General features: G+C 39.3%; 1 protein-coding gene across 6 annotated transcripts in view; it reads right to left on the minus strand.

Annotated features, from left to right (window-relative positions):
• Positions 1–3,541: 3,541 nt before the first annotated feature.
• Positions 3,542–26,938, minus strand: part of LOC127350207 (echinoderm microtubule-associated protein-like 6) — a 96,670-nt gene continuing 73,273 nt past the window's right edge. For 4 of the 6 annotated variants that reach the window (XM_051376619.1, XM_051376611.1, XM_051376593.1 and 1 more), the window contains 15 exons: positions 25,672–25,750; positions 25,456–25,585; positions 24,932–25,030; positions 23,597–23,617; positions 22,592–22,765; positions 21,240–21,448; positions 12,670–12,827; positions 11,896–12,010; positions 11,622–11,810; positions 11,321–11,493; positions 10,906–11,068; positions 9,451–9,554; positions 9,036–9,189; positions 8,498–8,598; positions 3,542–7,726 (listed from right to left, as the gene is read on the minus strand). In XM_051376619.1, the coding sequence (XP_051232579.1) occupies positions 7,702–7,726; positions 8,498–8,598; positions 9,036–9,189; positions 9,451–9,554; positions 10,906–11,068; positions 11,321–11,493; positions 11,622–11,810; positions 11,896–12,010; positions 12,670–12,827; positions 21,240–21,448; positions 22,592–22,765; positions 23,597–23,617; positions 24,932–25,030; positions 25,456–25,585; positions 25,672–25,750 (1,894 nt within the window). In that variant the 3' untranslated portion in view covers positions 3,542–7,701. The remainder of the gene's footprint in view (positions 7,727–8,497; positions 8,599–9,035; positions 9,190–9,450; positions 9,555–10,905; positions 11,069–11,320; positions 11,494–11,621; positions 11,811–11,895; positions 12,011–12,669; positions 12,828–21,239; positions 21,449–22,591; positions 22,766–23,596; positions 23,618–24,931; positions 25,031–25,455; positions 25,586–25,671; positions 25,751–26,938) is intronic. The other 2 variants (XM_051376628.1, XM_051376603.1) reach the window with 1 other exon arrangement.

Consider the following 26,938-nt stretch of genomic DNA (forward strand, 5'->3'; position numbering starts at 1 on the left):
CCATGTGTGCCGAGGTGTTCCAGGAGGAGAAACAGGAGGAAGTAGAGAGACAAATAATTAAAAATCTAATAATGAAAGATTTTCTCATTTTTAAATAGTTTAATATGGAGCGATCTTTGTTTCTAAGTTAACCTATAAAGACCATTATGAGTATCAGTTTGTTAACAGTATACACATAAGGCAGGCGTTGCAGTATTTATAACATAAATGTGTAAAGATGTTGTGTTTAAAGAGGCATGGATTAATGAGTTTTGTAAGGAACCAGATAGCAATGTCTTAGAAAGGGAATGTAATTAGGAAAGCATTGAAAAATCTGCTGATGGTGAAGATGAACTTCTACATGACCGACAGCAGCATTGTGTGTTTCAGGATACATGTCTTCTGCCTGTGAATATTGTCCAGAAAGCCCTGGATCAGTTTTGTAATCATATATTGAATTTGGTAGAACATATCGTGATAGTAGAGCGCATCGGTTGACATTGTCACATTATTTTAATAATAGGATTTTGCATGCTGATGGTAGATTTTCACAAAAGGGATTTGTACGTATTATGTTATTACACTACCGTTATTGATATCTTTAAGTCAAAATCAATAAATATGTTGTGTAAAAAAAAAAAAAGGGGTGGACTGGATAGAAAAAAGCTATAGATATAGATATCAGTACTAAGTACAAGGAAAAGAGTGATTCAAAATTATTTGACACTGGTTGCAGAACTACAATGTAAAGCTGTGGTCGGAGTCTTCCCATCCTACAGAAGTTACTACTGGAGGGTTGCAGAAAGTATCATGGTTCAGTTACCGCAGTTAAAAATACTGAAATGGATGCATCCATATGAATTTTGGCGTAGAGTAGTTTACTCTCTAAGTACACTCCCTGGTTAGTGTAGATGAACTTTCCTTCTTTATTAACAGCAGACAGGACATTACAGAATGTTCCGTACTCCGTTACGGGCCTCCCGGAATAAACTAAGAGGGCATCGAATATGATAAATTTTTGAAAGTGTCAAAGTGTGATCTGTTCAGATTAACATTTTACAGTCTATAAGCACAATAGACAGTTTGAATTAGTTTTGCATTAAATGCTACCTGTCTGAGACTAACATATTTCAGTCAGGACCACTTTTGTCAAAAGAAACTATTTCCAAACGCATAATGTTATATTTGGCGGTACGGCTCTGTTCTGGGACCTCCTTGCCTTTCCATGTGTATACATGGAAAACTTAAGACGAGGAGAGCAGCAGCAAATACCCCCTGGGTACAGAAAAGCGCAAGCATCAATGACAACAGAAATAACATTGATTAAATGACAGCATTAAAGGCGGAGATATTAAATGGGTCCCCAATACATTTTGTGTTTGGACTCATGTTTCGTGTTATATGGTTATAATTAAAGATATATTATTGTATGTTGAAAATGTAATTAGAATATTAAATAAGACCCGAAAAAAAGTGTATATTTATATATATAAAAATAACATATGTTACATATATGTAAAAACGTGTATCACAAGTCGTGCCATATCCCTTTATTTTTTAGTGATCCACTCAGAAAAATGTGTATGTATGTATGTTAATCATTAAAAAGCCATCTTTCTCCTCTTTAGCTTAGAACAAGCTGTTTTGAGTACTTTTCCAGTTCTGCTTGAATATAAGTGAAAAGATCTGCATCTTGCATGCCCTGTTACACATTCCCACTCTACCACTTACACCAAATACTGTTCTCAAATGTAGCCACCGGAAACTATCGGAGTTGTTTCCTAAGTCGGACACTTCCGGCTTGACTCACTTTCCGGTCTTTTCGCAGGTCTTTCCGGCAGACGATCGCCACTTAATGTCAGTCCAAGTAATTTATACATTTTAATGAGTCTACATGTGGATTTTTAAACATATACATCAACATTTACATGTCTAATTATTATCCGAAAGTTATTTTAATGAGGGAAAGCTGCAAGAACGCTTAGATTGCGCTTGGGCGACGATCCATTTAATATAATAATAATACATTTATACACATCCTTTCTATTATTTTGATAAATACAAAAATACAGAATAAAATTAAGTAAATAATCTATGGCTAGATCAGACAATCATACATAATGAGTAACAGTAAATACCCACCACATTGAGCAATATGGATTTCTTTTTATCTTCATCATCAAAATTGTTTGCTATAAAAAAGTGTTCCAAAATTTCACAGTATTCTTCCCAAGCTTGCACATTGCGATCAAATGGTGGCAGTGTCCCTACTGTACATTAATGTACCTTAAAACATAAGGAAATGTGCACCAGTTGCAGACATGTAACTGTGGAGGAGAGAAGAGACTTACACTTTGGACTTTTAGCTTCCAAGGGGAGTGCTGACCACCTGCAGCATTAACTTGAAGAAACATATTGAAGAAGCATAACCATGAGAGGTGTGGCTCAGCTAATATCTCTATGAAATAAAGCCTCAGACCCAGGAGAGGCACAACAGGTCCCATCACTATGGCAACCCTTAATTACAGTTGGGAGCACACAGCTGATTGAGGTGAGCTTATTAACACATTATTCTAATGTGTATCTTCTCTCTCTCTCGCACACCAAGCATTCAGGCACACTCAACATTTCTTGAGAAATGTTCTGGTTCATATATATATATTCCATGTTTAATATATTTATATCTATTGATGATCAAATTCTTATTATCAATTTCTATGATCATGTAATGAGGTGTTTTTTTCCCTTTTAAAATGTGTTTGATTGAATTCGAGATGAATTTATTCATGAATGAGTGTAAAGAGTTTATTTTGTGGCAGTGTTTTGCTGCTCTAAGCAAGGATGTAATGGTAATGATAAAGCGTTACCCACCTTGCTCCCCCTTATTGGTTGATTGATTCAGTTGATTTGAAAATAAATGAGCAAACTCAGCCTCATTTCAAAGAGGTGGATAAACTTTTTCTTTTACCCCCTACAATGTCCCTGGCTATAAGAGAGTGTAACTTATGAGTGTAATACCACTTTCTCATCTCAACTGTTAAGATCACATTAATATACTGGGAGCCATTGAGCTAACTGTGCTTTATACACGGCTGGTAAGAGGTATGTTGGATGGATAAAATACATACGAAAAAGGAGAGGTAAAGCAGGAGATACTCGGGACTTTCTTAACTGAGGTACAGTTAAGAAAGAGACAGAAAAAACCTCACATATATAATGTACTGTATAAAGACATTTTGATCATAAAATAATACTGGAAAATATTACATTGAGTGGAAGAAGTTATGTTGACGTCAATTGACTGATGTCATGATTGACAGTCGTGATGCAGAGAGGAAGTATTGCTTGAGTATACTTAAGTGTGAACTGTCAGCTGGTAATGGCATACTTGTACATTTAGTAGGCAGATACTGATTGGGTATGTAGCAGGCAGGACGTTTGCTTTCGAACACGCTCTGAGCCTCCCAACGGATCTTCAGAAACCTAACAAGTAATTAACTAAGTAAAGAAATGTGTCAAAAGAGAACTTTTTGCTACAAAAAACAGAAGAAGAAACAGCCAGTTTTCTTGCACGAGTCTCATTTAATCTGTTTGTACATTTAAACACACACACACACTCACACACTTTGATCACAATCAGCTCGGTATAAAAATCAACCGGTGAACCTAATTCACAGCATAAAATCTCATCAATCATCAATAAACATGTTTTGGTTTAAAAATAAATTCATGCATCTGAGCATCATTTATATTTCCATGTACAGTATGATACAAATGATGTGAAAACAAAAGCTACACAATCTGACAACCTGTACACAGAAAAACATTTACAAACTAAAACTGATCTCAGTGCACTATTTTACATCTTCAACAACTGCACTGTTTTTCTCTTTTTCTGTGGACGTTCCTTGGCTTCTTCTGTTTTATATTTCTTTTTTTTTCTTTGAGTATCTGCAGATGTCGTGGAGAAACCCACCACACATGCACTCCGCACAAACACCCTGTACATCAGATTTGAATCAACAGCACAGTTAAAATATAGTCAAACCTTTTTTCTTTTCTAGATTACAGAAGTGTTGAACGCTGATTATAACGTCAAGATCAACATTTTTAGACATCCTTTTTTAAACTACGGCAGGCCAGAGGGGACAAGTGTGACTTTCTGTTTTGCTGTGAAGTTAACTGTTTAAAGTTTAATATTCTCACACCTACTCTGCTGCTCTGATTTTGACACCTGACCTTATATCTTATTAGTAGTCGTGTTCCTATCAACATATTGTTCTGCTACTTTTGAAGTGTTGCATTGGAAAAGGTTGGTGGAAATGGCAAAATTCTGTTACTTGAGGTGGTTTTTGTCTTTTTTGAAAAAGACTTAAAGAGTAACTAAACCCCAGTAGAACTATATTCTGCTGAAAACCTCTGTATATGGGTATTTACTAGTGTTCATCGATTTAGGTCCAAATCTGGACATTTTAGGGCAAAGCATTTGAATTCTACATATTTTGCTATAAGATTGCATAGTGACCGCCCTCTACTGGTGGAAACACGGCTATTACAATTGAATTTTGCTATTGGCTGATCTGCAGGCAGGTGTGCATGTGGTGGCAGCTTTCATCACCAACCAACCCTGCTTATGAAAGACCAACGTCTCGACTCTACAGACTGTGGCCTGCTACGTAGCGGTAGCCTGAAACTCTGCCATAGACACCAGAGAGTTAGCCTCTTTACAACACCAGTATCCCACGGAAACCTTTACAAATGGCTGTGAATGTGCTTCCAGTGACGGTCACTTCTGGCTTACTAAACGTAGCTTAGCTGTCACTCTGGCCGGTGTTACCTCCTGCATCACACACTGTGTAGTCACATGGCCATGCCCCTATATGATTCTCTCTGCTGCATATTTGTAATTAGTTGGGAGGGAAGGAGCTAGCAGAACATGGGGGTGTAGTTGCTCTTTAATGCGCTTAATGAGATGGGACATTTTTTTTCGGAATAAGTTCTGAAGTAGCCCTGACTGATCAGCTGTGTATCGCTCCAACAGTCTCCTCATAGCTCTTCTATCCATCAATTATCGCGGATGTTTAACACACTGTCATACTTCCATCCTGTTTTCTGCATCGTTTTGCACTGTAAGGTTCGACTGGCGCTTTTAATTGTGTCATCTTGTTGCGCCCTTTTATCTGACTGTAGAATTGGCGCCTCCTACTGCTCATCTTGAACGGTAGTGGATGGAAACAGGCATTACTTCACATTTCCGTTACAATTTGTGATACATTTAGACTCCGTTAGCTCACTGCTTTGAGTATAAAACTCTAATTTGATGTGCATTTTTTGTTGTGTCAGTTAAACTATTTTTTCTTTTCAGACACATAAACAATGATTACAGTGAATACTTCAGTGTGTGTCCACGGTGAAGGAGTCAACAAATCAGGTGTGTGACCTCTGGAACTTTTTTCTTCTATTTAACTTCATATAAACAGACTCTTTTGACACTTTTCACAACAGTTAATATTCAACAGTTCAGACACAGAAAAGTCATCCACACTGTAGATTAGGCATAAATAACATTTAAATATTTCCATAAATACTCCTCCTAACATCCTCAGATGTCCCATGTTGTTTTACGATCACGATGCTTTGGATGTGTCATGTCTTTAAAACAAAAAGCAGCAGCAAAGAAAATGTTTTTTTTCCTGTTCCTTTTGGATGAATAAGTTTGAACATTCTCAGTGTAGCACCAGACAGAGTACAAAATAACCTTAATTATGGATTAAATAAAAAAAAAACAGCTTATGAAATATCCCTTTCCCCCCAAAAGAAAACAAACACAGGTAGAAAGATCCAGAAAGGCACTTAAGTGTGATGATATCCAACGACAGACACAGTAAAGGCTCTTGGAAATGAAAAGTGATTTTAAATCAAATGTCAAGTTTCTTTCAGACAAACTTCAGGAGGTTTCTATAATGAAACTGCATCAGATCTTTTATAAATCAACTTTTCTCCCAGACCAGTGTCTCCTCCCAGTGATCCCAGTACAGAACGTCCTTAAGGATTTGTATGAACAACAGTTTAACCAGGTCAGTTATAAACCGCTGTTACAGTTTATCCTTTACGTGGTTTCCTCGCTTTTGTTTGCTATGAAACATTCTCTCAATGTCAACTTTTCATTTGGATGTTGTTTTTTCCCATGGTAACCTGAATGCAGCATCAGTATCTTTAGGAGATGTGTCAGAAAGCTTCTGAATCCAGGAGTCAGATGTATGAACGATGCGTAAGAGCAAACGCAACCAAAAAGAATCTTAATAATAAAACATTATCCGTGTACCATTATTTTGCATTTAATTATTAATAAATCTCAATTATTCTCAATCAGTTATTGGTTATATTAACATTGGAGGGATAATTTATTGATTAATCGATCTTTTATTTAAAGTGTGATTAGATATGAGAGCTATAAACTAAACTGTTCCATTTCTGAAGTTTAAAGCTCCTGAAAACTTGATTTCACTGTCTTGACACCCTTCAAACTTTATGACTACAGAAACAAGAATCAAAGTTAATTTAAAGTTTAGAAAGTAATTATTTATAACGCATAAATAAATAAACGCATTGTGTGGGATTTAGTGGAATCTAGATTGCATGCAGATCGCAAACAAGCCAGTGTTTGGTTTGTAAAATTTTAGGCTACCGTACAAACATGGCGGTTCAACATGGCGTAAGTAATGTCATCATAACAAATGCAATTACCATCCCATTAGGTTCTAATGCAATGGAAACATTGTTCACTACTCCAGTAAATAGGATGAATCATATATACGACTATGCAACAGGAAATGTTTCTAGTTCCCTCCACACATCAGGAATTAATGGACAGCCAATCAGAATAGAGTATTCATCCAGACCACAGTATAAATGTATTTAAGGTACACGTATGGAGTGAAACAAGCAGTTCCACAGTGATTGAGATTCATAAAACATAATGTGTATGCACGGCTTCATACACCAGACGTTTTATACGTCTGACCCCTGGACGGGAGGAACCACTGAGCTCTTTCAGACAGTTCCTGCTTTTTCTTTACGAACATTTAAAAGTCGTTACATTGAACCTTCTTTCTGTTTGTTTCTGACACTTCTGATGTGACTCCAGGTGATCACATGATCACTGAATGACCTGGAGGTGCAGTTTGTCATCTGAGGCAAACCAACTGCAGCAAGGCCTTCTGATGGATAGTGATTTACTCAGAGAGCTGAGCAGAACAACATGACAGCGAATTAATCCTCTCCTTCACTGTCGCAGTGAGTCACATGGCCTTTGTTTCTGAGCTCGTTGGCTTCTCACTGGACAGTTGTGAATCCAAATGGACCAAAACAAAAAGAAACACTAAGAAAAGCCAACTGATGTTTCCTTGAAAAAGCTGATGCTTCTTATGGTTCTTTAGCTATCTTGATGGTTTGTTCCTGTTCACGGTCACGTGGTTCATCATCAAGTGCCTCATGTGTTAATAAAAAAAAAGCCAGAATAAAATGTAAACGTCTCGTCACTGAAGTCGGCTTTGCATCGCAGCAGCGAGTCTTCTTCCATCTTCAGCTTGTGATCTCTTCAGGAGACTCGCTGTCTAACAAAGACGTTCGGGTTGTGGGTCGGATTCCCTCTGGATCCACTTGTGGTGCTGTTAAGGCGCTTTGGATAAAAGCGTCACCAGGCGGCAGAAATCTCTGCGTTTAGAGGCATTTCCACACAAACACACTGCAACAAACAAACAGATGTTAACAGAGTTTAACATCAGACACCGAACTGTGTATCTGCTGCAGCTTCTGTCGCCATCACAGCACCCGTAATCTTATTTATAGGAACTAAACTTTATTTATATATCATATAGAGATGAGAAGAATGACGGGCTTTCACATTTATTGTGTCTGTAGACATATATTTTCCTAATAAAAAATATTGAATTAATACTTGAAGTGGTTTTCAGGCAAACATAGACTTTGAATGAAAAAAGCACATAAACAAGTTGGTACAATATTACTAGTTTTACATATAAATAGACTGTATCATAGTTTAATTTCTTATCGTTTTCTGCTATTTTTTAATAAACTGATTCAATATTATTTTAAACCTTGAACTGTTCTCTAATGGGGTGATATTGAGGATATTTGAGTGATTATCACTTTCAGATATTTTGGCTTTGAGGCAGCTTTATACTTAATATGAAACTGACTTACAGCTGACATGAGGACACCATGCATGTGAAGTAAAGAGCTTTTAAAAGGTGATTTAAAAAATCATAGTCGAGAGTTTCTGCCTGAAAGTCATCGATAACACTTTATAAACACCAATGAGTTTGTTCCTGATTAAATGTTTTGTCAGTAGAAGCTTCATAAGAAGAACAGTTGCCCATCGTGTTTTATTTTTGAGAGAGGAATCAGTTCTGAACACAGCAAAGCAATCTCTCTCTAAATAACACTGTAGCTGTGTTTCAGGTCATCGTCTGTCATTGATCGGTGATCAGTTCACCTGCAGTCGTCTCCTCCTGTGCTGATCACGTATTTGTCTTCGTGGGAGAAGCGGATGTTGGTCACGTGAGCCGAGTGGCCGAGGTAGCGCTTGTGTTTGGCCTGCGGACAGAAAAAATACTTCAGTTTCTCTTCAATAAACAATCAATATATGATCATTTTACCCAGATGCAGTTTACATCCATGTCTGTCCAGACTCGTGGTATATATAGTGAAGACTTTGAAGGATATTTAATAAAAGGTATGGAGCGTATTTTTTGGCAAAATGAAAGTTATCACTATAATTCCAGTGACTAATATCCAGTGAGAAACACACTGTCCTCACTTACAGAGGACTGATAGTTAGCTTTGTCAGCTCAATATCAGCTAAACCAATGAGCTTGTGGTAGTTACATGCTACAGTGCTTCCTATATGGATGTTGCTGGAAAGAAGCTACAGATTCCAAAATGTGGAAGCTTCACACACATCTTCAACCCTGAATCCTACAACTCTGGTAATGGCTGTCAGCGCAGAGGCATAAAAAATGTCAGTGACTCACAAACTTCTCTGTGCAGGGGAAGTCGAACAGTTTGACCAATCCAAAGTCGTCACCGGTGACGATGTTCAGGCCGGCGTGAGACACACACGCACAGTTGACTTCAGCTTTGTCTGCGTTTCGCGGCCAAATCCCCAAAACTTCATCTCCAAGGACGCTGAGGAAGAGAAGAGACACAAAGTGAAGTCACTGGGTCTGGGTCCAATTAGAAGTTTACTATCTTACTAACAGAACACAGTTCAGTTACTTCACAGTGTTTTGCTTTTACAGGACTGAGAGACTGACAGATAGCACGATCTGATGGATCAATAAATCAAGACCCAGAAAAAGGGCAAGTTGTGCAAACTGTTCTTATTTTTAAGTTTTTTGAATACTGTGTGTGTGTGTGTGTGTGTGTGTGTGTGTGTGTTTGTGTTACCTGGTCCAGGTTGCCCAGGTGATTCTGTCGATGATGGTCTGGTCGCTCACCAACTTCCCTGAAGGAACCTCAAACACTTGCCGCTTATAAGCTCCTGTAGACACCTGCGCTCATGCACGCACACACACACACACACACACACACACACACACACACACACACACACACACACACACACACACACACACATTCTTGTATATAACAGCTGTCAGCAGTATGTGTATAAAATTTATATAAACTTCTAATAATAGCCCGGGTGTTTATTTGCTTAAATCACTGAACTCCCCTTGCCTTTGTTGGGGACAGGGGTTTAATTCCTTTAACACAAACTCTCAGTCAGCACAGATGGAAATACTCTCTCACTGTGTCTCTTGAGTTTTGTTCAGCAAATGCCTAAATGCCTAACATGCCTATCAACAGGAGCAGGGCACCGGGGACCACAATACTATCCTGGCCTGTCTTAAAAATGGCTGGTGAGGATGTCCCCCCTTTCATCATTTATAAAGGTGGAATATCCAGGGGGCCTATAACAAGGAGGGGATCCCATCCCACATATATATGTGTATATATGTATGTATATTTGTGTGTATACCTGTATATAACAGCTGTCAGCAGTATGTGTATATGTGTGTGTGTGTGCGAGACATTTTGTCTGAATACACGCCACACTATAAGGACATTTTGTATTATGAGGACAGGGTTAGTGTCCTCATAATTCAGACAGTATATAAGTGTTCGTATAAGCTTAGAAAGCTAAAATCCCAAATTTCTCCAAATTCTAAAAATTGTCTCCATAATTCATATATACCCGAATTTGTGTAAAACGTGGGTATCGAGACAGTGCCCCTGGAGGACATTCTATGGTAGTGCATCCGCTCATGAATATTCGGTTTTGTGTAAAAATTCAGGGTTCTGATTGGCTGGCAGTCGGATGGTCCCCATAATTCATATTTGTATCAGAAAAGCTGTGTAACCATCCTTACTGTTCATCAGGTGACTTCTCTTCAGCCAATAATTTTGACCTTAAATCATTCCTGGTTAACATTGTATCCTGCTAAGTCAGCACACTGTTACTTCGCGTCTGAGCAATTGTACGAGGGGGGGACGTGTCCCACTCACTTTTTAAAATGACTAGTTTGGAACCCCCACCCACTTTTGCCATGTGAAATGATATAAGTTCATCAGTCTAGTCACGCAGTGACTGGGCGGGGCTTATGCACCTAATTACTACTGTCTTCTTAATTAAGCATTTTGTCAGATTGTTACATTTTGAGTTGTGTTTTGTGTATTCAGTATTTCAAGTGGAAATTGTGTTGTATGGCTCGAAACAATATTTTTGACATTCACCACATCTTTGTAGAGCAAGAAGCAAGGGGTGCCCCTCTAATGTAGGAAAAAACTTGTTTGGGCGGCAGTGTCCCTTTAGTACACAGTGGCCCGTATGTGTGTGTATACCTGTATATAACAGCTGTCAGCAGAGAAGTCAAGCTGCAGGATGAAAGCAGGGATTTCGCTGCAGTAAACCAGCCGGTTCAGATTTGGTCCTCCGCTCACATCGTAAACATCCACCGTGTTCTCCACCGAACCAACTGCCAACAGTCGCCGGTTCGGACTGAACCTGCACATATACACACATACACATACACATACACACACACACAGTTCACTCACATAGAAGTAAGTAAGAATTTTTAACCTTATCCAACATTCAAAGTTCTGTTCTGGAAATGTATGCAGCACAGTTAATTTTTTTAATTAGATAATACCTCAATTGTATTTTTAAACATTTGTTGTTTTTTTGGTTCATTGTTATTGTATTATATTTGTGAAATGCCCAAATTCGGTTGTATTTCAATAGCATCTCTCCCACCGGATGTCCTGGATGGCGACGCTGCGGTCTCGTTTCTTCGCCCACATCTTTAGTGTGTTGGCGAGGAGGAGGAGGAACTCGCCGTTCTTCATCCCCACCGCCAGCATGTCTCCATCTGCACTGTAGCTCACACACCGTGCTGCGTGGCCGACACACACCTTGTTCAACAGTTTCTACAGAAAGAGAAAACAAAAAGAAAAATACAATATACTGTTCAAGTGAAAAAAAGATAATTCAGGAAACTTTATAGCTGGCATCTTTAATGCTTCCAGCAACTACATGTTAAACTGCGTGTGCGTACCTTATCAGTGAGGTCCCACAGTCGGATGGTGGCGTCGTCGCTGGCGGTGATGCAGAGATCTTTAGTGGGATGAGCAGTCAGACCCCAGATTCCTCCCCGAGCGTGACTGTCCAGCAGCAGGTTAGACGCAGCATTCTTCTCCCCGACCTCGATGATCTCCCCGTCCTTTGTCCCCACCAGGATCTTACCCTGAGGAAGAAGAAGACTGGGGTGATGAGGAGGACGGAGGGAGGATGACGACTGAGAGCTGAAGATAAAAATCTGAAGTTCTCACCTTGCCTCTGCAGACGGATCGGACACACTCCACCTGCTGTCCCGTCTCCAGCTGGAAGGCTCGACAGCGCTTCATCTCCTGATCCCAGAGCTTCACCGCGCCACCCTCCTTAGTCCTGCAGATCATCAGAATACAAATGTTCAAAAGCACATTGCATTCACTAAATAATAAGACTGGACACATTTTCAATGCAGTCCATAGGACATAGGACTCTGACAAAAGAAGACATGCCTGTTTTTTAAATCGCTGTAATGGTCAAATCTTTAACTTTATCCACACAAATGACATATGTACACGTTCAGCCAAGCCTTGGGTGCACGGAGACGGTCTGGCCTATGGCATTAATGTCACAAAGGACGTTCCCGTGGGTATTATAATGGTTGAAATGTGATAGTTTGGGACAGTTTCATTTGTAGGAAACATTACTGGAAGCATAAAAATTACATATTTTTTTAAAGGATGAAAGGTGACTGTTACGTAGGGAGGTGGCAGGCCACTGGATAGTGGGGCACAGTCACAGCTTACCCATGACAACATATGGACATCCTTCACAGTGTACACACAGTGTTTTTTATTTTATTAAATTAGATTGTTTTATTGCTGGAGTTAGAAGGAAAGAGATACAGAGGGACTTTTGAAATGTGACAAACTCATCTTATCATACTGATTAATTTGAAGTGTATTAAGCTCAATGATAAAAGTAATTAATGTTATGATGTTTGGAAGCCGTTGTTTGACAGATTGTCACTTGAGATACAATCCGCTGTTACTCACGGCCTTTCCTTCCCGCCGGTGACGATGAGTCCGTCTCTCAGCGTGGTGTACATGGTGAAGACTGGCCCGGTGTGAGCCTTGGCCACCACCCTCAGCAGGTAGTGATCCCGCCACACGTAAACGTCCCCGTTAATGGCTCCAGTGAACGTTAAGTTGTTCTGCAAACACACATTTAGGAAGAAAAAGTTACCGGTTACAGAATTATACTCATCTCTGTTTTTACGTGAGTGAAAACCTAATAATCACATTTCCATATCAAGAAATATTTGTTGTACTTTCCAGGTAAAATAACAGAACTGACGGAAATACTCTCTTGTCTGGATGCTCTGGTTAAATTATTATGTCTTTAAGTTAGTTGAAGAGAGAGATAATGTAAAGTGAGCTAAATTGTCCATCAACAAGAGAGTGAGGGAGACTGCTGGGTGAGCTACATAGACTTTTGAACTGGGCATGGCAGAGGGTCGTCAGCAAATTGGACACACCTGAGGCCTGTGTGCCATGCGCCTTTAAAAACCCTCTGGGAGCTCAGTGCTCTCTCTCTCTCTCTCTCTCTCCCTCCCTCTCTCCCTCTCTCCCTCTCTCCCTCCCCTTCCCTCCCCTCCCCTCCCATTGTCCGTCATGGCTCGTTGCTTCAAACTTGATTTGTTTGTGGCCATTATTTGGCACCCTGGTTGATGTAGGGTTATTTGTTTGCAAGTACATTGGTTTTGGCTGAGGCATATGTTAAATTTGGCACATTCTTTGTTTGGGGAGATGCATTTTTGGATAAGATTTGGTTGATTTGATCGTTTTCATTCAGGGGGAGTTTGGTCCTGCAGTTAGCAGGTGTTGCCATGAGTAGACAGTTAGGAGCTAGCAGAAGTGACTGTTTGGTCCTCTAGTGTGGTATGTTTTGGCTTCTGTGGAGTCTTCCTGTTTAGGTATTAGCAACATAGTTCATTTGGGCTTGTTATTTATTTTTTTAGTTTCTTGTTTTCTGTGTGGTGTGCGGTCAGAGCAGTTGTCTTGGGGACACATCCATAGCTTTCAGGTGAATAACCAGCTTGCAGAGTGGTATGCCATTAGCAGCATGTCTGTATAGGCAGGTTTAGGTGATCCTGACATTGACAGTGCTACATTGCAGACAGATGTAGATGTTGATGTCACAGTTGCAACTGCAGCTGTAGTTGAGGGTGGCAGTTCAGTTAGGGTACAGAGTAATGTAAGTTCTGTCAGGGGATCTTTCCATCAGGGGGATCCTTGGTTTTAACACGGTGGAGTTCAGTGCATGGCAATCAGTTTGGTAGCAAAACACTCCATTAAAAGGTTGTTGTTGTTTTAGGTAATACGCTTTACAATGTGTTGCGAGACAACCAGTGAGGATTCTGAACTGCTTTGTGTTCCAGATTTGCCCCAACAGTCTGTTATTGATGGCCAGACATATGATGTTGAGTATGAGGATTTTGTTTCAGGAAATATTGATGTAGTGGCAGGTGATCTGATTGATGCTGGTGTATACACAAGTCTTAGGACTGGATTAGAAAAGGTATCTATTAAATATGACACGTTTTCTGACATTGCGTGAAAATACATGTGCAATCATTGGTCAAGGTGGCCGTTTTGCTGTGGTTGATTCGCATGCACGCAGTGTAGATGGTAAAGGGAAGAGTGTTGTGTATTTCACTTGCGTAGATGTATTTGATCACATCTGCAAATTTGCAACAGTATTAAAACCTCCCAAACTGTTTGAGATTGCTGGTGTTTGTGTAATCCACAGATGTCCAGTTGGAAATGAGAATTTCAAGGAGTGTCTTCATCAAAGAAGTTAAAAAGCAGTGATTTTGCTGCAGTGAAATCAGATGTTTTTGTAGGTGATGTTACGAGTAAAGGACTCCAGTTTAAACCGCTTTGTGGTGAAGTTGTGTTTCTTTAGAGCAGTTAGTCAGGCTGTGTGTGGTACACAGAAGTATCACAGGAAAATTAGACTTGCTGTAGTTAAGCATTTGAAAGATAATGGTGGTATTTTTAGATCTGAGTATTCTTCAATGGAGGAATATCTCACCGTGTCAAAAATGGCCAATGACTGTAGCTGGGCCACTGAAGTAGAGATTCAAGCAGCAGCAGATTTTTTTTGGAGTAAGCATATTAGCATACTGTGATTGTCGCTGGCTTAAATAGAGCTGTAAGTACAGGCCGTTGTCAAATCAAGGAATTTATTTGGAAAATTGTAATGGTAACCATTATGACAGTAGTTTGTGTTCAGCAGCCGAACATGCAGTGTTGCTATAGTTACTGCAAAGTAGATGTGTCTTCTTCCAGAGGGTACAACCTTAGGCAGCACAGTAGAGCCAAAAATGTTTGTGTAGACAGTTTGAATACAGTTGCAACTTCAAGTTTTGTGGTTGCAGACGTTGTGGTAATTGAGAATGATGTCACCGAAAAGGAGTGTAGTACATTTAAGTTTAATCAAATCAAAGCAGGTTTGCATTGATTTGTCTAAAGTCAGTAATTCATCTGCAAGGAATTCAAAAGTACAGACACATAGTACTGCAAATATCAGTAAGTATTTGAAAAGGAAGCAGTACTTCCAAATGATACTTAAATATCAAGACCTGTTGGATAGGCAGAAACGTAAGGGAATGAGTAAATTGAAATATCGTAACGATCCTTCGCATAGTCAAGAAGTTAGGGAAATTAGTAAACGTAAATATCAACAATACTTTGCATGGTCATAAAGTTAGGGAAATGAGTAGAGCAAAGTATCATGGAAATCCTGAGAATAAACGTGTGTCAGCAAGTAATAAAATAAGGTTGTAGCAAATAGAAGAACTCACAGCAGTTTGATTTTGTAATGGAGCAGGTTTTGGGCCAGATTTTGTTTGTTGTGTTTGCCATAGACAGCTTTTTAGACATCAGGTTAAAACTTGTGAAAGAGCTGATTATAATAAGATAGGAGTAATGCCATGTCAGTGGTTAAATACAGCTAGAGGTAATTTGTGGATCTGTCACAGTTGTCATTGTAAAATTAGTAGGAGGTACAATGCCACCTGAATGTACATTAAACCATTTGGCAGTTCATCCCATTCCACCTGAATTGGCTTGTTTAAATAGCTTAGAGCAACATTGACTAGCATTACACATACCATGAAGATATTAGCATTACCGAAAGGTGGCCAGGAAGCACTGGATCACTATTTTGATGATATACTGAATTTAGTGCCAGCAGAAGGTAAAAGTCCTGTGAAATTGCTGTCAGATATTACAAACGAAGCAAAATGCTTCCCAGTGTTTTCACAGGGATGTAGTACGTATCATGACAGAAGAGAGCATCGCTTGACATTGTCACGTTAGTTCAAAGCGACATTCAAAATCTTGTAAAGAATAATACTGTATGTTTCAATTTTCCAAGGCCGGCATCAGCTATGACATTTCTCACATTGATAGTGAAGAAAATGAGAGTGTAAGGTAGATTAATCAAATAAGATTAAAGGGGGGTGGGGGAGAGAATCTGACAAAATGAAAAAAGAGCTTGCAGTGAACATTCTTTTTGACATTAATAAGGCTTTCAGATGACAATGCTAGCTTTGACACTGTAGAACAATTGTTTAGACATGTGGGTGTAAATCAAACACTTTTTGAAATGGTGTATAATTGCATTGGTAGGAAGACTGAGGTTGTTTTGAAAAGGCAGGCTAATGAAGTTTGGATAAATCAATATAGCAAACCACTATTGAAGTGCTGGAATACTAATATTGATATCCAGTACGTTGTTGATGCCTATGCATGTGTAGTTTATATTATTTCCTAGATTTCTAAAGCAGAAAGAGAGACGGGAGGTAATGTTAGTGCTAAAGATGCACTGAAAAATGTAGTGTCAGTGTATAAATTAACAAGTATGCGTTTAAAGAATGTTTCAGGAAGGTCACACTTGTGCCTGTAGGGGACAATGTTAAAATGAGTCTGCCTTTAAGTGTGTTATAACAAAAGGCATCACATGATCTTACAACTGAAGATATGTGGATGACTAGTTATGTTGATAGGTACAAGAATAGGCCAAGAGATGTAACTTTTAATCAAATGTGTATAGCAACATTTGCTTCGGAGTATCGGATTCTATGTAAAAAGCAAACCTCTGTTAATAGAATTCTGTTAACCAAAAATTGACGTTTCATTTTGAAAAGAACACGTACGCAACCTGCAGTGGTTCGTTATGTGCGCTTTTCTGAAACAAAGAACCCGGAACTGTTCTATCAGAGTATTTTGCAGTTATGCCGTACCATGAAGATGCTCAGCTCAAACCAGAAGGTTTTGAGACTTATGAGCAGTTTTACAACCATGGTTGTGTCAGCTTAGTGAAGACAGTAGTTGATTTAAATAGAGACAAATTTGAGATTGATGCCAAAGTGTTGGATAATATCCAAAATGAAATTGATAGTGATGGTGTTGTTGAAGATGCCTGGTGCCAGCTTTGCCCAGAGCAAGAATTGGAACGTTTAGAGTGCATAGACTTGATTAGAAATGGAAAAACAGTGTATGAGCACATAGAAAATATACTGGATTTAGCTGTTAGTAGGGAGCAAGTTGCAGAAGTGACAGTCTGGCATTGGATCTCTAAATGAGACACAGATGTATATATTTTTTTATCAGGTTAGACAGTGGTGTTTAGATAAGGTAATGGGGGGGGGGGAACCCAGACCCATTACATGTGTTTGTTACAGGTGGGGCGGGGACAGGTAAGAGCCACTTGATAAAGGCTATTCAGTATGAGGCTATGAGGCTGTTGACTGTCTCGTCATCCGACAGGGATAGCTGCATGCAATTTACATGCAGCTACTACTCACCGTGCATTTAGCATTGATAAAGATTAACGCCTATCTTGCACACCTTTTTGGGTGGAAAAAAAGCTTAATTCTTTACGTGCTAAATACAGTAGCTTGCAGATTTTGATAATTGAGATCTCCAACATCTTTATATGTTATTATTTCCTGTAAACTTTGGTCAATTTGGTTGTTTTTAAGCTCTAGTGCTTAACAAATAAAGTTGGATTGGTTGGATCCATGGAAGATTACGGCAAATTGGGCAATGTGGTGGCTATTCCCCGTTTGGAAATGTTAGTGTGATTGCAGTAAGAGATTTTTTCCAGTTGTCTCCCGTTGAAGGGAACCACTGTATGTAGACGATATAGGTTGTGATTTGTGGGCTAACTTATTTAAGATAGTGGAATTAAAAACTATAGTTCGTCAAAAAGATCTTGTGTTTGCAGAGTTGCTGAACAGGGTTAGAACACATTCAAAGGGTATGCCAATGTTAGATGGTGATATAGATATATTAAAACATTGTGCGACTGAAGTCGGCTCAGCTGTACACATTTTTGCTACAAATGTTAGGTATTAGTCATTTCAGTTTATTATAATACACACAGATGTGGAAGCCTGCATTTCTCAAAGCTAATGCACAAAGATAAGAAGCACAGAGACAGTCTCATCTAGCTGCAAACACCTGGCTGGGGGAGGTAGAGTGGTTATCTTCAAGGTTGAAGGCACCCAGATGTGACCGTGGCTCTGGTTTCATAAGTAATATTCAGTTATTAGGGAGAGCAGGGTGGAATAATTTTTCTTTTAGGGCGCTGTCTCTCGGAATTGGTTGGGTCGTGTGCCAAGAGGCTGGGACCAGTCTGAGCACCAACGAGGATGCACATTACAATAGTTAGCTCAAGATTTTGTTAATAGCAAGAAAACAGGCAAGCTTGAGCTGATGAAGAGACAGCATAGTAGGACATATAATACATGTTTAGATGAGGTGCTGCTTTTGGGGAAGGATGCCCCCATCGTGTTACTTAAAAATATAGATGTAGATGATGGTTTGGTTAACTGCGTGTGTGGCATTGTAACAGAGTTTATCCAGACACTCTTAAGCTTCCTCGCATGGTTTATTTTAAATTTGATGACCCTGAAGTTGGCGCACAGAGGAGGAAATGCTGTGCAAATACTGTAGTGGTTGACATGGGTTCCACAGGAATTGAACCTGAGGAGGAAAGGGTCACAAATAAAGTTGGAATGTGTTGTCAATTTCCTGTTAAACTTGTGTAGGCTTGTACAGTACATGAGGAACAAGGTCTTACTGTGGACAAAGCTGTTATCCATTAAAAGAATATTTGCACCTGGACAGACTTGCATGGCTTTAAGTCGGGTTAGGAGTTTGTCAGGTTTGGTTGTTACAGATTATGAACAGAAAGCTATATATTGTAAGGATAGTATTAAGGATGCAATTGAAAACATGCCTCCCTTCTTGGTCAAAAATATGACAAGGCACAAATTCACTACACAAACCTTTAATGTGTTTATCATGAATGTCCAAAATTTAATTAATCATGTATCAGATTTGGCATTGTGTACACAGCATTTGCAGCTTAACTGTATTGCTGTTACAAAAACATGTCTGCCTGCAGGTTCCCCACTTGACGCTTTAAGATAGATGGTTATAATTTTCATAATCATCCATGAAGTTTATCTTGCAGTAGCAGCAACCCAACATTGGGAGAAATACAAGGCCAACAACATGGTGGTGTTGGCATGTACAGTGCAGAAGATCTGACATATAATGTTCTCCAAACACCAAATGTAAATTTAGAATGTTTGGTTTACAACTGCACTGCACACAATTTATTGATAGCAGTTATTTATCGACCACCATCTTATCCCATGACTTTGGTCAAACTAAATTGAGGTAAATTACTTGATTGGTTGGATCTGCAAAGTAACACAATGGCTGTCATGGGAGACTTTAATGATAATATTTTAAATTCTTTCACAATCTGCAAGTTTATGACACAGGGTTTGTCCAAACTGGAACACAACCAACAACTGAGAAAGGCACATTAATTGATCATGTGTATGTGAAAACATCACAATATGAGTGTTTGGTCACATATTTCAGTGACCACAAGGGGATTGTTTGTTCTTTTACATCTAGGACTTTGAACAGCTATATAATACTATGTAATATAAAAACAGATAATATACATTTTTCCTCTGAATATGTGTGTTTCTCTGTATCCCAAAAGGTTTCTTTTTCCTGCATTACAATAGCATTTAAGATAACATATTCTTAAACATTTTGCTTATAGCAGTTTTTACAAAAAATATTGCAAACAGAACTAAATAATTATCCACATTTAGAAATAAAGTAATGTACAATTATGACATTATTTCAAATGCTATTGATAATGCAGGTTTTGCTTCGCCTTCCATGTAGAGTCAAAAAGCAAAAGGCTCCGGTAACTGTACTCCTGGTTTACTGGGATGGGGTTCGATTCCCTGCGGTGCCCTGCTAATTGTTTTGACATCTTCATGAAAGCAAATATGATTTTAACTGAGTTAATTGTTTCTAAGAATTGTCATTTATAAGTTGTTGCAAATCAATAGTTTTCTACTGTTAACAGTTTCCCGTCCCATCAGTCTCCTGTGTTATTATTCTGTGTGTGTGTCTGTTTGGATTTTGGGCCAATGCCCCTCGTGCTGCAATCGTCTGCACACCTGTGAATCATCCACCATTCAACACTTTGCAGCATGTCTACCTTGTTTTGTCACTCAAGTCTTTGAGAGCTTATTCAGTTACTAAACTTACATTGTTGATAATTCCTCATTGTCTTTTGTACCTGTGTCTCTGTTTCAGGGTTTCTTCCTGAATTCTGCCTGTCAGGAGCCCAGCTGACTCTGAATGACTTTTGGAACAATCCACTATCTCCACAATTAGGTTAAACTAAATCAACTGTGAAACTTCCATTCACTCTGTCTGTGTTCTGTTCTTTGGTTCAGATACTGTTAAACAACTAAATGTAAAGTAATGCTGTGACTAATTTTGATAGCACTGGTTTCTTTCTATTGCGCAGTTACTAAGCAATTGAACTTATTATTGCACTTCTAAAACAATCGTATATTATAGTATAGCTTTTAAATGGATAAATTGATGACTTAAGAATAAAATAATCATGTTATGAGGTCTACATTCCTCACATGTAACATTTACATAGAATCAAAGAAGAAATGCATTAATTAGCTTGTCACGATGATGGGTATAAAATATTCCTACATCATTTAATGTCATGTATATCTACAAATTAATATCTGGATAATATTACAATTTGAGGTAAAGAACATTTTAAAAATCATTATGTTGTAATCAATATTATTAGTTCATAATGTTGTAATTACAGTAAAAATACCAACAAATATTTGCAGTCTGTGTGTGTCAGGGTGTCCTGCGGCCGTGTGATGCACCAGCTTATAATGTGTGGACCACAACATGAAAATGTCACGCAAGATCAAAATCGCCATGCAGCGCTTACTTCCTGTTGGCAGTAGGTGGCGCTATCACTATATCTTAATATTGTCATGTAGACGTGTTCAAGGCGGGACTCTTAAACAAACGTGAAGTTTCATTGAGATTGGACATTGTACACTGTACACAGAAGTTATGAGTAAAACCTGTTTTATGGCGGATCTTAGTCCGAGTAGTTTCCTGTATCAGGTGATAAGACCTCAGGATATCAGATTTTACAAACAACAACAATAAGTCCGCAGTGAACTTACAGCACCGAAGGCGACAGACAGCATCGTCTGCATCCTGCCGTCCTCCACCGTTCCCACCACTCCCTTCTTGTACATCAGAGAGCCGCCGGCTAGTGTCCAGAACTTCACGTGTTTGATTCCCACCGACACGAACTGGGAGTCAGAGTCTGGACGAAACTCCACCACGAAGATCCGGTCCGGGTGTCCTGCTTTACTGCACACCTTGGACCCTGCAGTGGAGACACCTTCAGTATTCGGTCCTGGTCTAATCTAAATGACTATTCTTACACCATTTACACACTCTATCAGCTGTGCTTTGTTTGACCTCATGCTGTGTTTATTGCCAAAAGAAAGCCTAAATTAGTGTGACACACGCATCAATATTTTGTGGCGGTAATCGGTATGTGACCAACATTATCTGAGTATTGGTCAGCTCAGTCAGTGGAGCAAAAAAATCTTTAAATGTAAGCTTTCCTCAGCCTGAAAATATACAAATAATCAGTAATTGAATTAGTAACTCAATGTCGGCATTAGTTTATAAAATTGTTAATAATATCTGACCTGGGCCAACACATGGAAGATAAACCCAAAAGCCTCTGTATATGGGTATTTGCTAGTGTTGTTGACTGATTCAGGTCTAAATCTGGACATTTTAGCAATAGGTATTTGAATGCTACATATTTTGCTAAAAAATTAACCCTACGTACTGGTTTTTTCCCACTGGATTTCTTCATGATGTTAATCAAAAAATGAACCAGCTTCTACTTTTTATTGCCTGTGTGTCCCCCATTTCATGCAAGGTGGAATTTTCACTGTCTACGCAGTAAATGTTCGTGGTCAGTGTCCAGCGTTCCACACTCAACATTTTGCTTTACGTGTGCACTATCAGGGTACTTGCAGTGCACTGCATCTTGCCCACTTCGAAAGCGTGAACACATTTATGTACTCAAAATAGTTAGTGTAAGTATGGAAGTATTCAAGTTGAGACACAGTATTAGCCACTATCTTAGCTAACGTTACAACACAGGTACCACAGAGAACCTTTTAGAAACGGCTGTAAATGTTCTTCTAGTGTCAAAGCTCTGGCAGACTGTGTGTGTTTGCAGCACGGACACAGAGAGACTGACAGCAGCTGCTCATGGCTGGTAAGCTGCTGTGCTCCTGCTATTGTGTTACCTCCCGCCTCACACACACTGTAGCTATGACCACATGATTCTCTCTGCTGCCTGTTATTATTTGCTGGAGGGGTGGAGCTCCCACAATTTATGGTTTTAGTTATACTTAAGTTGTAGCTATTAATAACAGCTAAACAGCCGTTTTTTGGTATTACTGTGGGTGCATTTTCATGGTTATTGATAAGATGTCAGTCTGACCTTCCTGCCAGCGCCACACAGTGATGGTGTGTTCAGGTTCCACCCCGACAGACAGCAGCAGCTTCCCCGTGGCGCTGAAGTTAACGTAGCCGACGCCTTTAGTGTGAGGACAGCGAAGGATGGACAGAGTCTGTTTACTCATCGCGTCCCATATGTGGATCGAAGGAGTGGTGCCTACATGAAGATTAGGAGACATTCAGAGAGAGAGAGAGAAAGAGGATATAAATCAAGGTTGGGTTATGTCACAAAAAGTTTATAGACCACAACAGAGCAGTTAGAGGGATCAATGCAGCCTACAAACACCCTGAGAACCAGAACGACATCAGCATAAAGTACTGAGGTGCTTCAATGTTGGAAGCACTGATGGCATCGTCATCAAAGCAGTTTTTAGATTAATTTCCTTTTTTCCCCCAGGCATGCTTCAGTTGATTTCATTCTGCCGATATCAACACAAACAATAGGGGCTGGGCTGGGGCTGTGATGAGGATCGTGTGAATTTGTTTGCTTCGGGCATTATTTATAAAAACTTTCAGATGAATAAGTGAATGACTGTAACATCCTCCTGTAGATATAAATGAATTTTTAGATTTTTACACGAGCACCAACAAGGAAAAATGTCCTACAGTCCGGACGAACAAAAAATACAGTTTTGAATCGTAAATGAGCATGATGATGATGTCTGTTGATTTTCCTCGACCTGAACTGGAACCACAGCTGCCTGGAGGGAAGGAAATCAATCTAAAATCTTCATGGATGATTTGGAAATCGAACCATACAAAACATCAGTTTGGTTAAATCACAGAAAATGTGTGCTGTCTGAATCAGTTCTTTGCAGCAGCCACATTTTCTGACTCATGCTGATAAAACAGCTTGATGTTATAACATGGCCGGATGTTTTATTTTATGTTGTCCCGCTCCTAAAAGTCCTGATGGACAGCCTGCAGGTTGTCTCTGGGTGTCAGGGTGTCTGTTGTGGAGGGAAAGGCGGTGCGGCTTGGTTTTTACCTGGGAGTTCACTGACGTCACCTGACGTGTTGTGAGAGCGACGGTGACAAATGAGGCCAGCCAAAACACACACATACAAAAACAAAACATTAAAAAAAAACAGATAAAAACCTGTAATGAGTTGTTTTAAACAGGCTTACGTCAGCCATGACAGTAAATAGAGATATTAATGGGTGATTCTTGCTGTTTAAATCAGGCTAATGTACATAATATGGGTTAACCGCGATACTAGCGAGGCGTATACCTCCAGTAACTGATTTATTTATCCACTTGTTTTCAGGAGAAACAAGCTGTAAACACAACATTAAATATCACCTTTTAAGTTGATATGTTCAACTTGTTAACAAACAGTTGCTTATTTACACATCTGGCAGTTATGGACCATTAACTAGCATTCATTTGGAGTCGTGTTTCTGTCATGATGAATGGAAGTCAAATATTATGGCTCTCTTTTAGTTATGTTTTTGGTCTCCACCGCTATGTTCCCCAGCTAGTCTCTGACGTTCCCTCTGGCTCTACCCTGAGGACACTTTAGATTTTCTGCTCCACGATCCCTCCAGTATCACAAAAGAAATATTGATTTTTGAATGAAGAATTCCTAAAAACTATTATATATGTTACATGAGCAATCTCGTACCCCAACAGCTACCATGTGACAGCGATTTAGCCTCTGGGGGCAATGGCTAAAAAAAGCTAAATCGTCATCATATGATAGCCCGCTCAAACGGGATTGGTCAAAACTACTGAGACTACAAATGGAAACCAGAATGCCACCAAAATCCTGTGTCTACAGATTCAGCCTTCATATGCAGATATTTGTTTCTAGAGATTATCACATGATTGCACCAGGTTGCTAATTTTAATGAGGAACATAAAGCAGAATGTGGCCAAAAAGCACATTTATTACCCATGGAGATCTGTCTGATGTTTCTATTTTATATACAGTATAACAAAGCTCACAAGGGAAGGCTGAAATCAAATAGAAATATGGGTGATGGTAAGAAAAAGTAAAAAGACCCTCTCCTGCCCTCTGAAAAAAGTCGGACAGAGAACAAGTACATAACCCTGCACCTTTGCTGACACCTCCTCCTGACTCATAATTTCAATACAGTCCCTTTGCCTTGCCCAAATTGTGGTATTTCTTATTCAAGAGGAAAAGCTTCCTCCATGTTCGTGCTATCAGTCTATTTCTATTCTGTCGGTGGACAAAAAGTAAAGCAAGCAGGTTAAACATGAAGCAGAGGAAAGAAAAGCAGGACTCATTTAGTAGCTACAGACGAGTTAGTAGAGAAACACACGGCCATGCAGAAACACACACACAGAGACTCAGTGTACCGATCTGTCCAGTGGCGATGATATTTTTATACTTCGGGTGCTGGTTGACAGTCAAAGAGAGCAGGTCATCAGTGTGTTCCAGGTAGAAACTCTGAGTTCCTGCAGCAGATGAAGACACATAAATGCATCACAAGTTCGACTGCCACTGCAGCAGCTGTGTTTGTCTAGACAACACTTCATCAGTGAATTAAAGGTTATATAAGCATTTATGTATTATTTTACATATTAATCACTTTGTTTTGCCAATGTGTGAACAGGTTGTAACCAGTATATATAATGAACAGAGCTTCTAAGTCTGTGAAGTGAAGCCAAGCAGAAGTTTTCTGTCTGTTTTCAGAAAAAAACGTTATGATAGTGTGAAGTGTGTACCAAATGGTCGAGGTGTGGCTGGACAGATTAACAATAAGCTGAAACTCACTATAAAGCTCTGTAAAACCGAGGGGAGCTGCACATTCAGCTGATAATTCTCTACAAGTCACATAAGGTCAAAAGTGTGTATTAGGACGTGGTGTTGCCGTGGTTACCGTTGCTGAGACTGTGGACGATGGCAGTGGCGGCAGTGTGGTAGACGATGTCGGTGCCATCGTTGAGGTAGTGCAGGTTGTTACGACAATCGAAGCCCCGAAAACCGAACACATGATCCAAAACCAGGTCCTACGGGAGGAGGAGACAGAGGAGACGGATAATCAGGTGGACGGACAGGCAGACTGAGAGAGAGTCAGGCAGAGAGACAGGCATACCTCGACCAGTCTCTTTTTCTTGGAGACGTTGTTCTTCTGGAGTTTCTCTGGCTGCGGTGCCGCTCGACTCACTGGAGGCCTGGAGGGTTAATCAGTCAATTAATCAGTCAACCAGTCAAAGGTAAACAGTCACATCCCACAGCAGAGGCAGACAGGTGGAAGGACAATCAGTGAGACAGCATGGTCAGTCTGCAGACAGGCAGGTAGGACAGATGTGAGACAATAGAGACAGACAGGTGTGCCATAGACAGATGGTGTTTTCTTGCAGCGGGCTGTGATGCTTCTGGTACTTCATGGATAAAGCAGTAATATTAATGGTAGTATTACAGTAGAGTTAGTTCTTTATAACCTGACCTATGACCTCTGTCGTAATCCCTAACCCACTGGTCTACAAATAATAATAGCAGCACTAGTGTGGTAGTAGTAGTATTGCAGCAATAATAGTAGCATTAGTAGTCAAAATAGTAGTTAGACCTAACAGCATCAGCAGTGCAGTAGTATCAGATGCAAAGCAGTGATATTAATAGTAGTATTTGTACTGGTAAGAGCTGGCACAGTAGAGTTAATAGTAGTAGAAGCTAAATACAAGTACTGTAAAACTTCAGTTAGAAACAGCTCTCCCTTACCGGACGGGTGTGGCTAAACATTTTGATAAATAAAGGCAGGTCTCAATTAGAAGTCTGGTCTGGATTTCATAGGTCTTTGGATGTATAAAACCTCTTAAAAATCCACTTGAGCAAGTTCTTACACAAATATAAATGTTTAAACTTTGTGAATATGGATATGCTGCACATTGTTAGATCAGTTTGATTCTCCACAATTCAATCATTAGTTCATTTTACAGAAACCACGAGCACCAAAGTATCAAATGATCAAATGAATGTAATTGATATGTTATTCTAATTTTTAATAATAATAATAATAATAATAATATTCATACTGGTTTAATTAACTATCTGATAGTGTTTTTCATCTTTGCTGAGCAAGAGTTTTGTACAAAAGGAATTAAAGGCCTGTTCCAAATAAAGGCAGGTTGGGTTCAGTTGTTGAAGCCAATAAAAGCCCAGGCTACTGATTGAAGTTTTATGGTAGTAATAGTTACAGTGGTAGTCATAGTAGCAATTGTAGTAGTAGTGAAATGAGTAATAGTAGTAACTAGTTACACTGTAGAGGTAGACACTGTAATAGTAGCAGTTTTAGTCACAGCCGTAATGTTGTCAGTGGTAGTAATAATGACTAGTTAGTAGTAACTAGTAACAACAGGAGT

The sequence above is a fragment of the Dicentrarchus labrax genome, unplaced genomic scaffold (assembly GCF_905237075.1).
Source record: "Dicentrarchus labrax unplaced genomic scaffold, dlabrax2021, whole genome shotgun sequence".
NCBI lineage: Eukaryota > Metazoa > Chordata > Actinopteri > Moronidae > Dicentrarchus > Dicentrarchus labrax.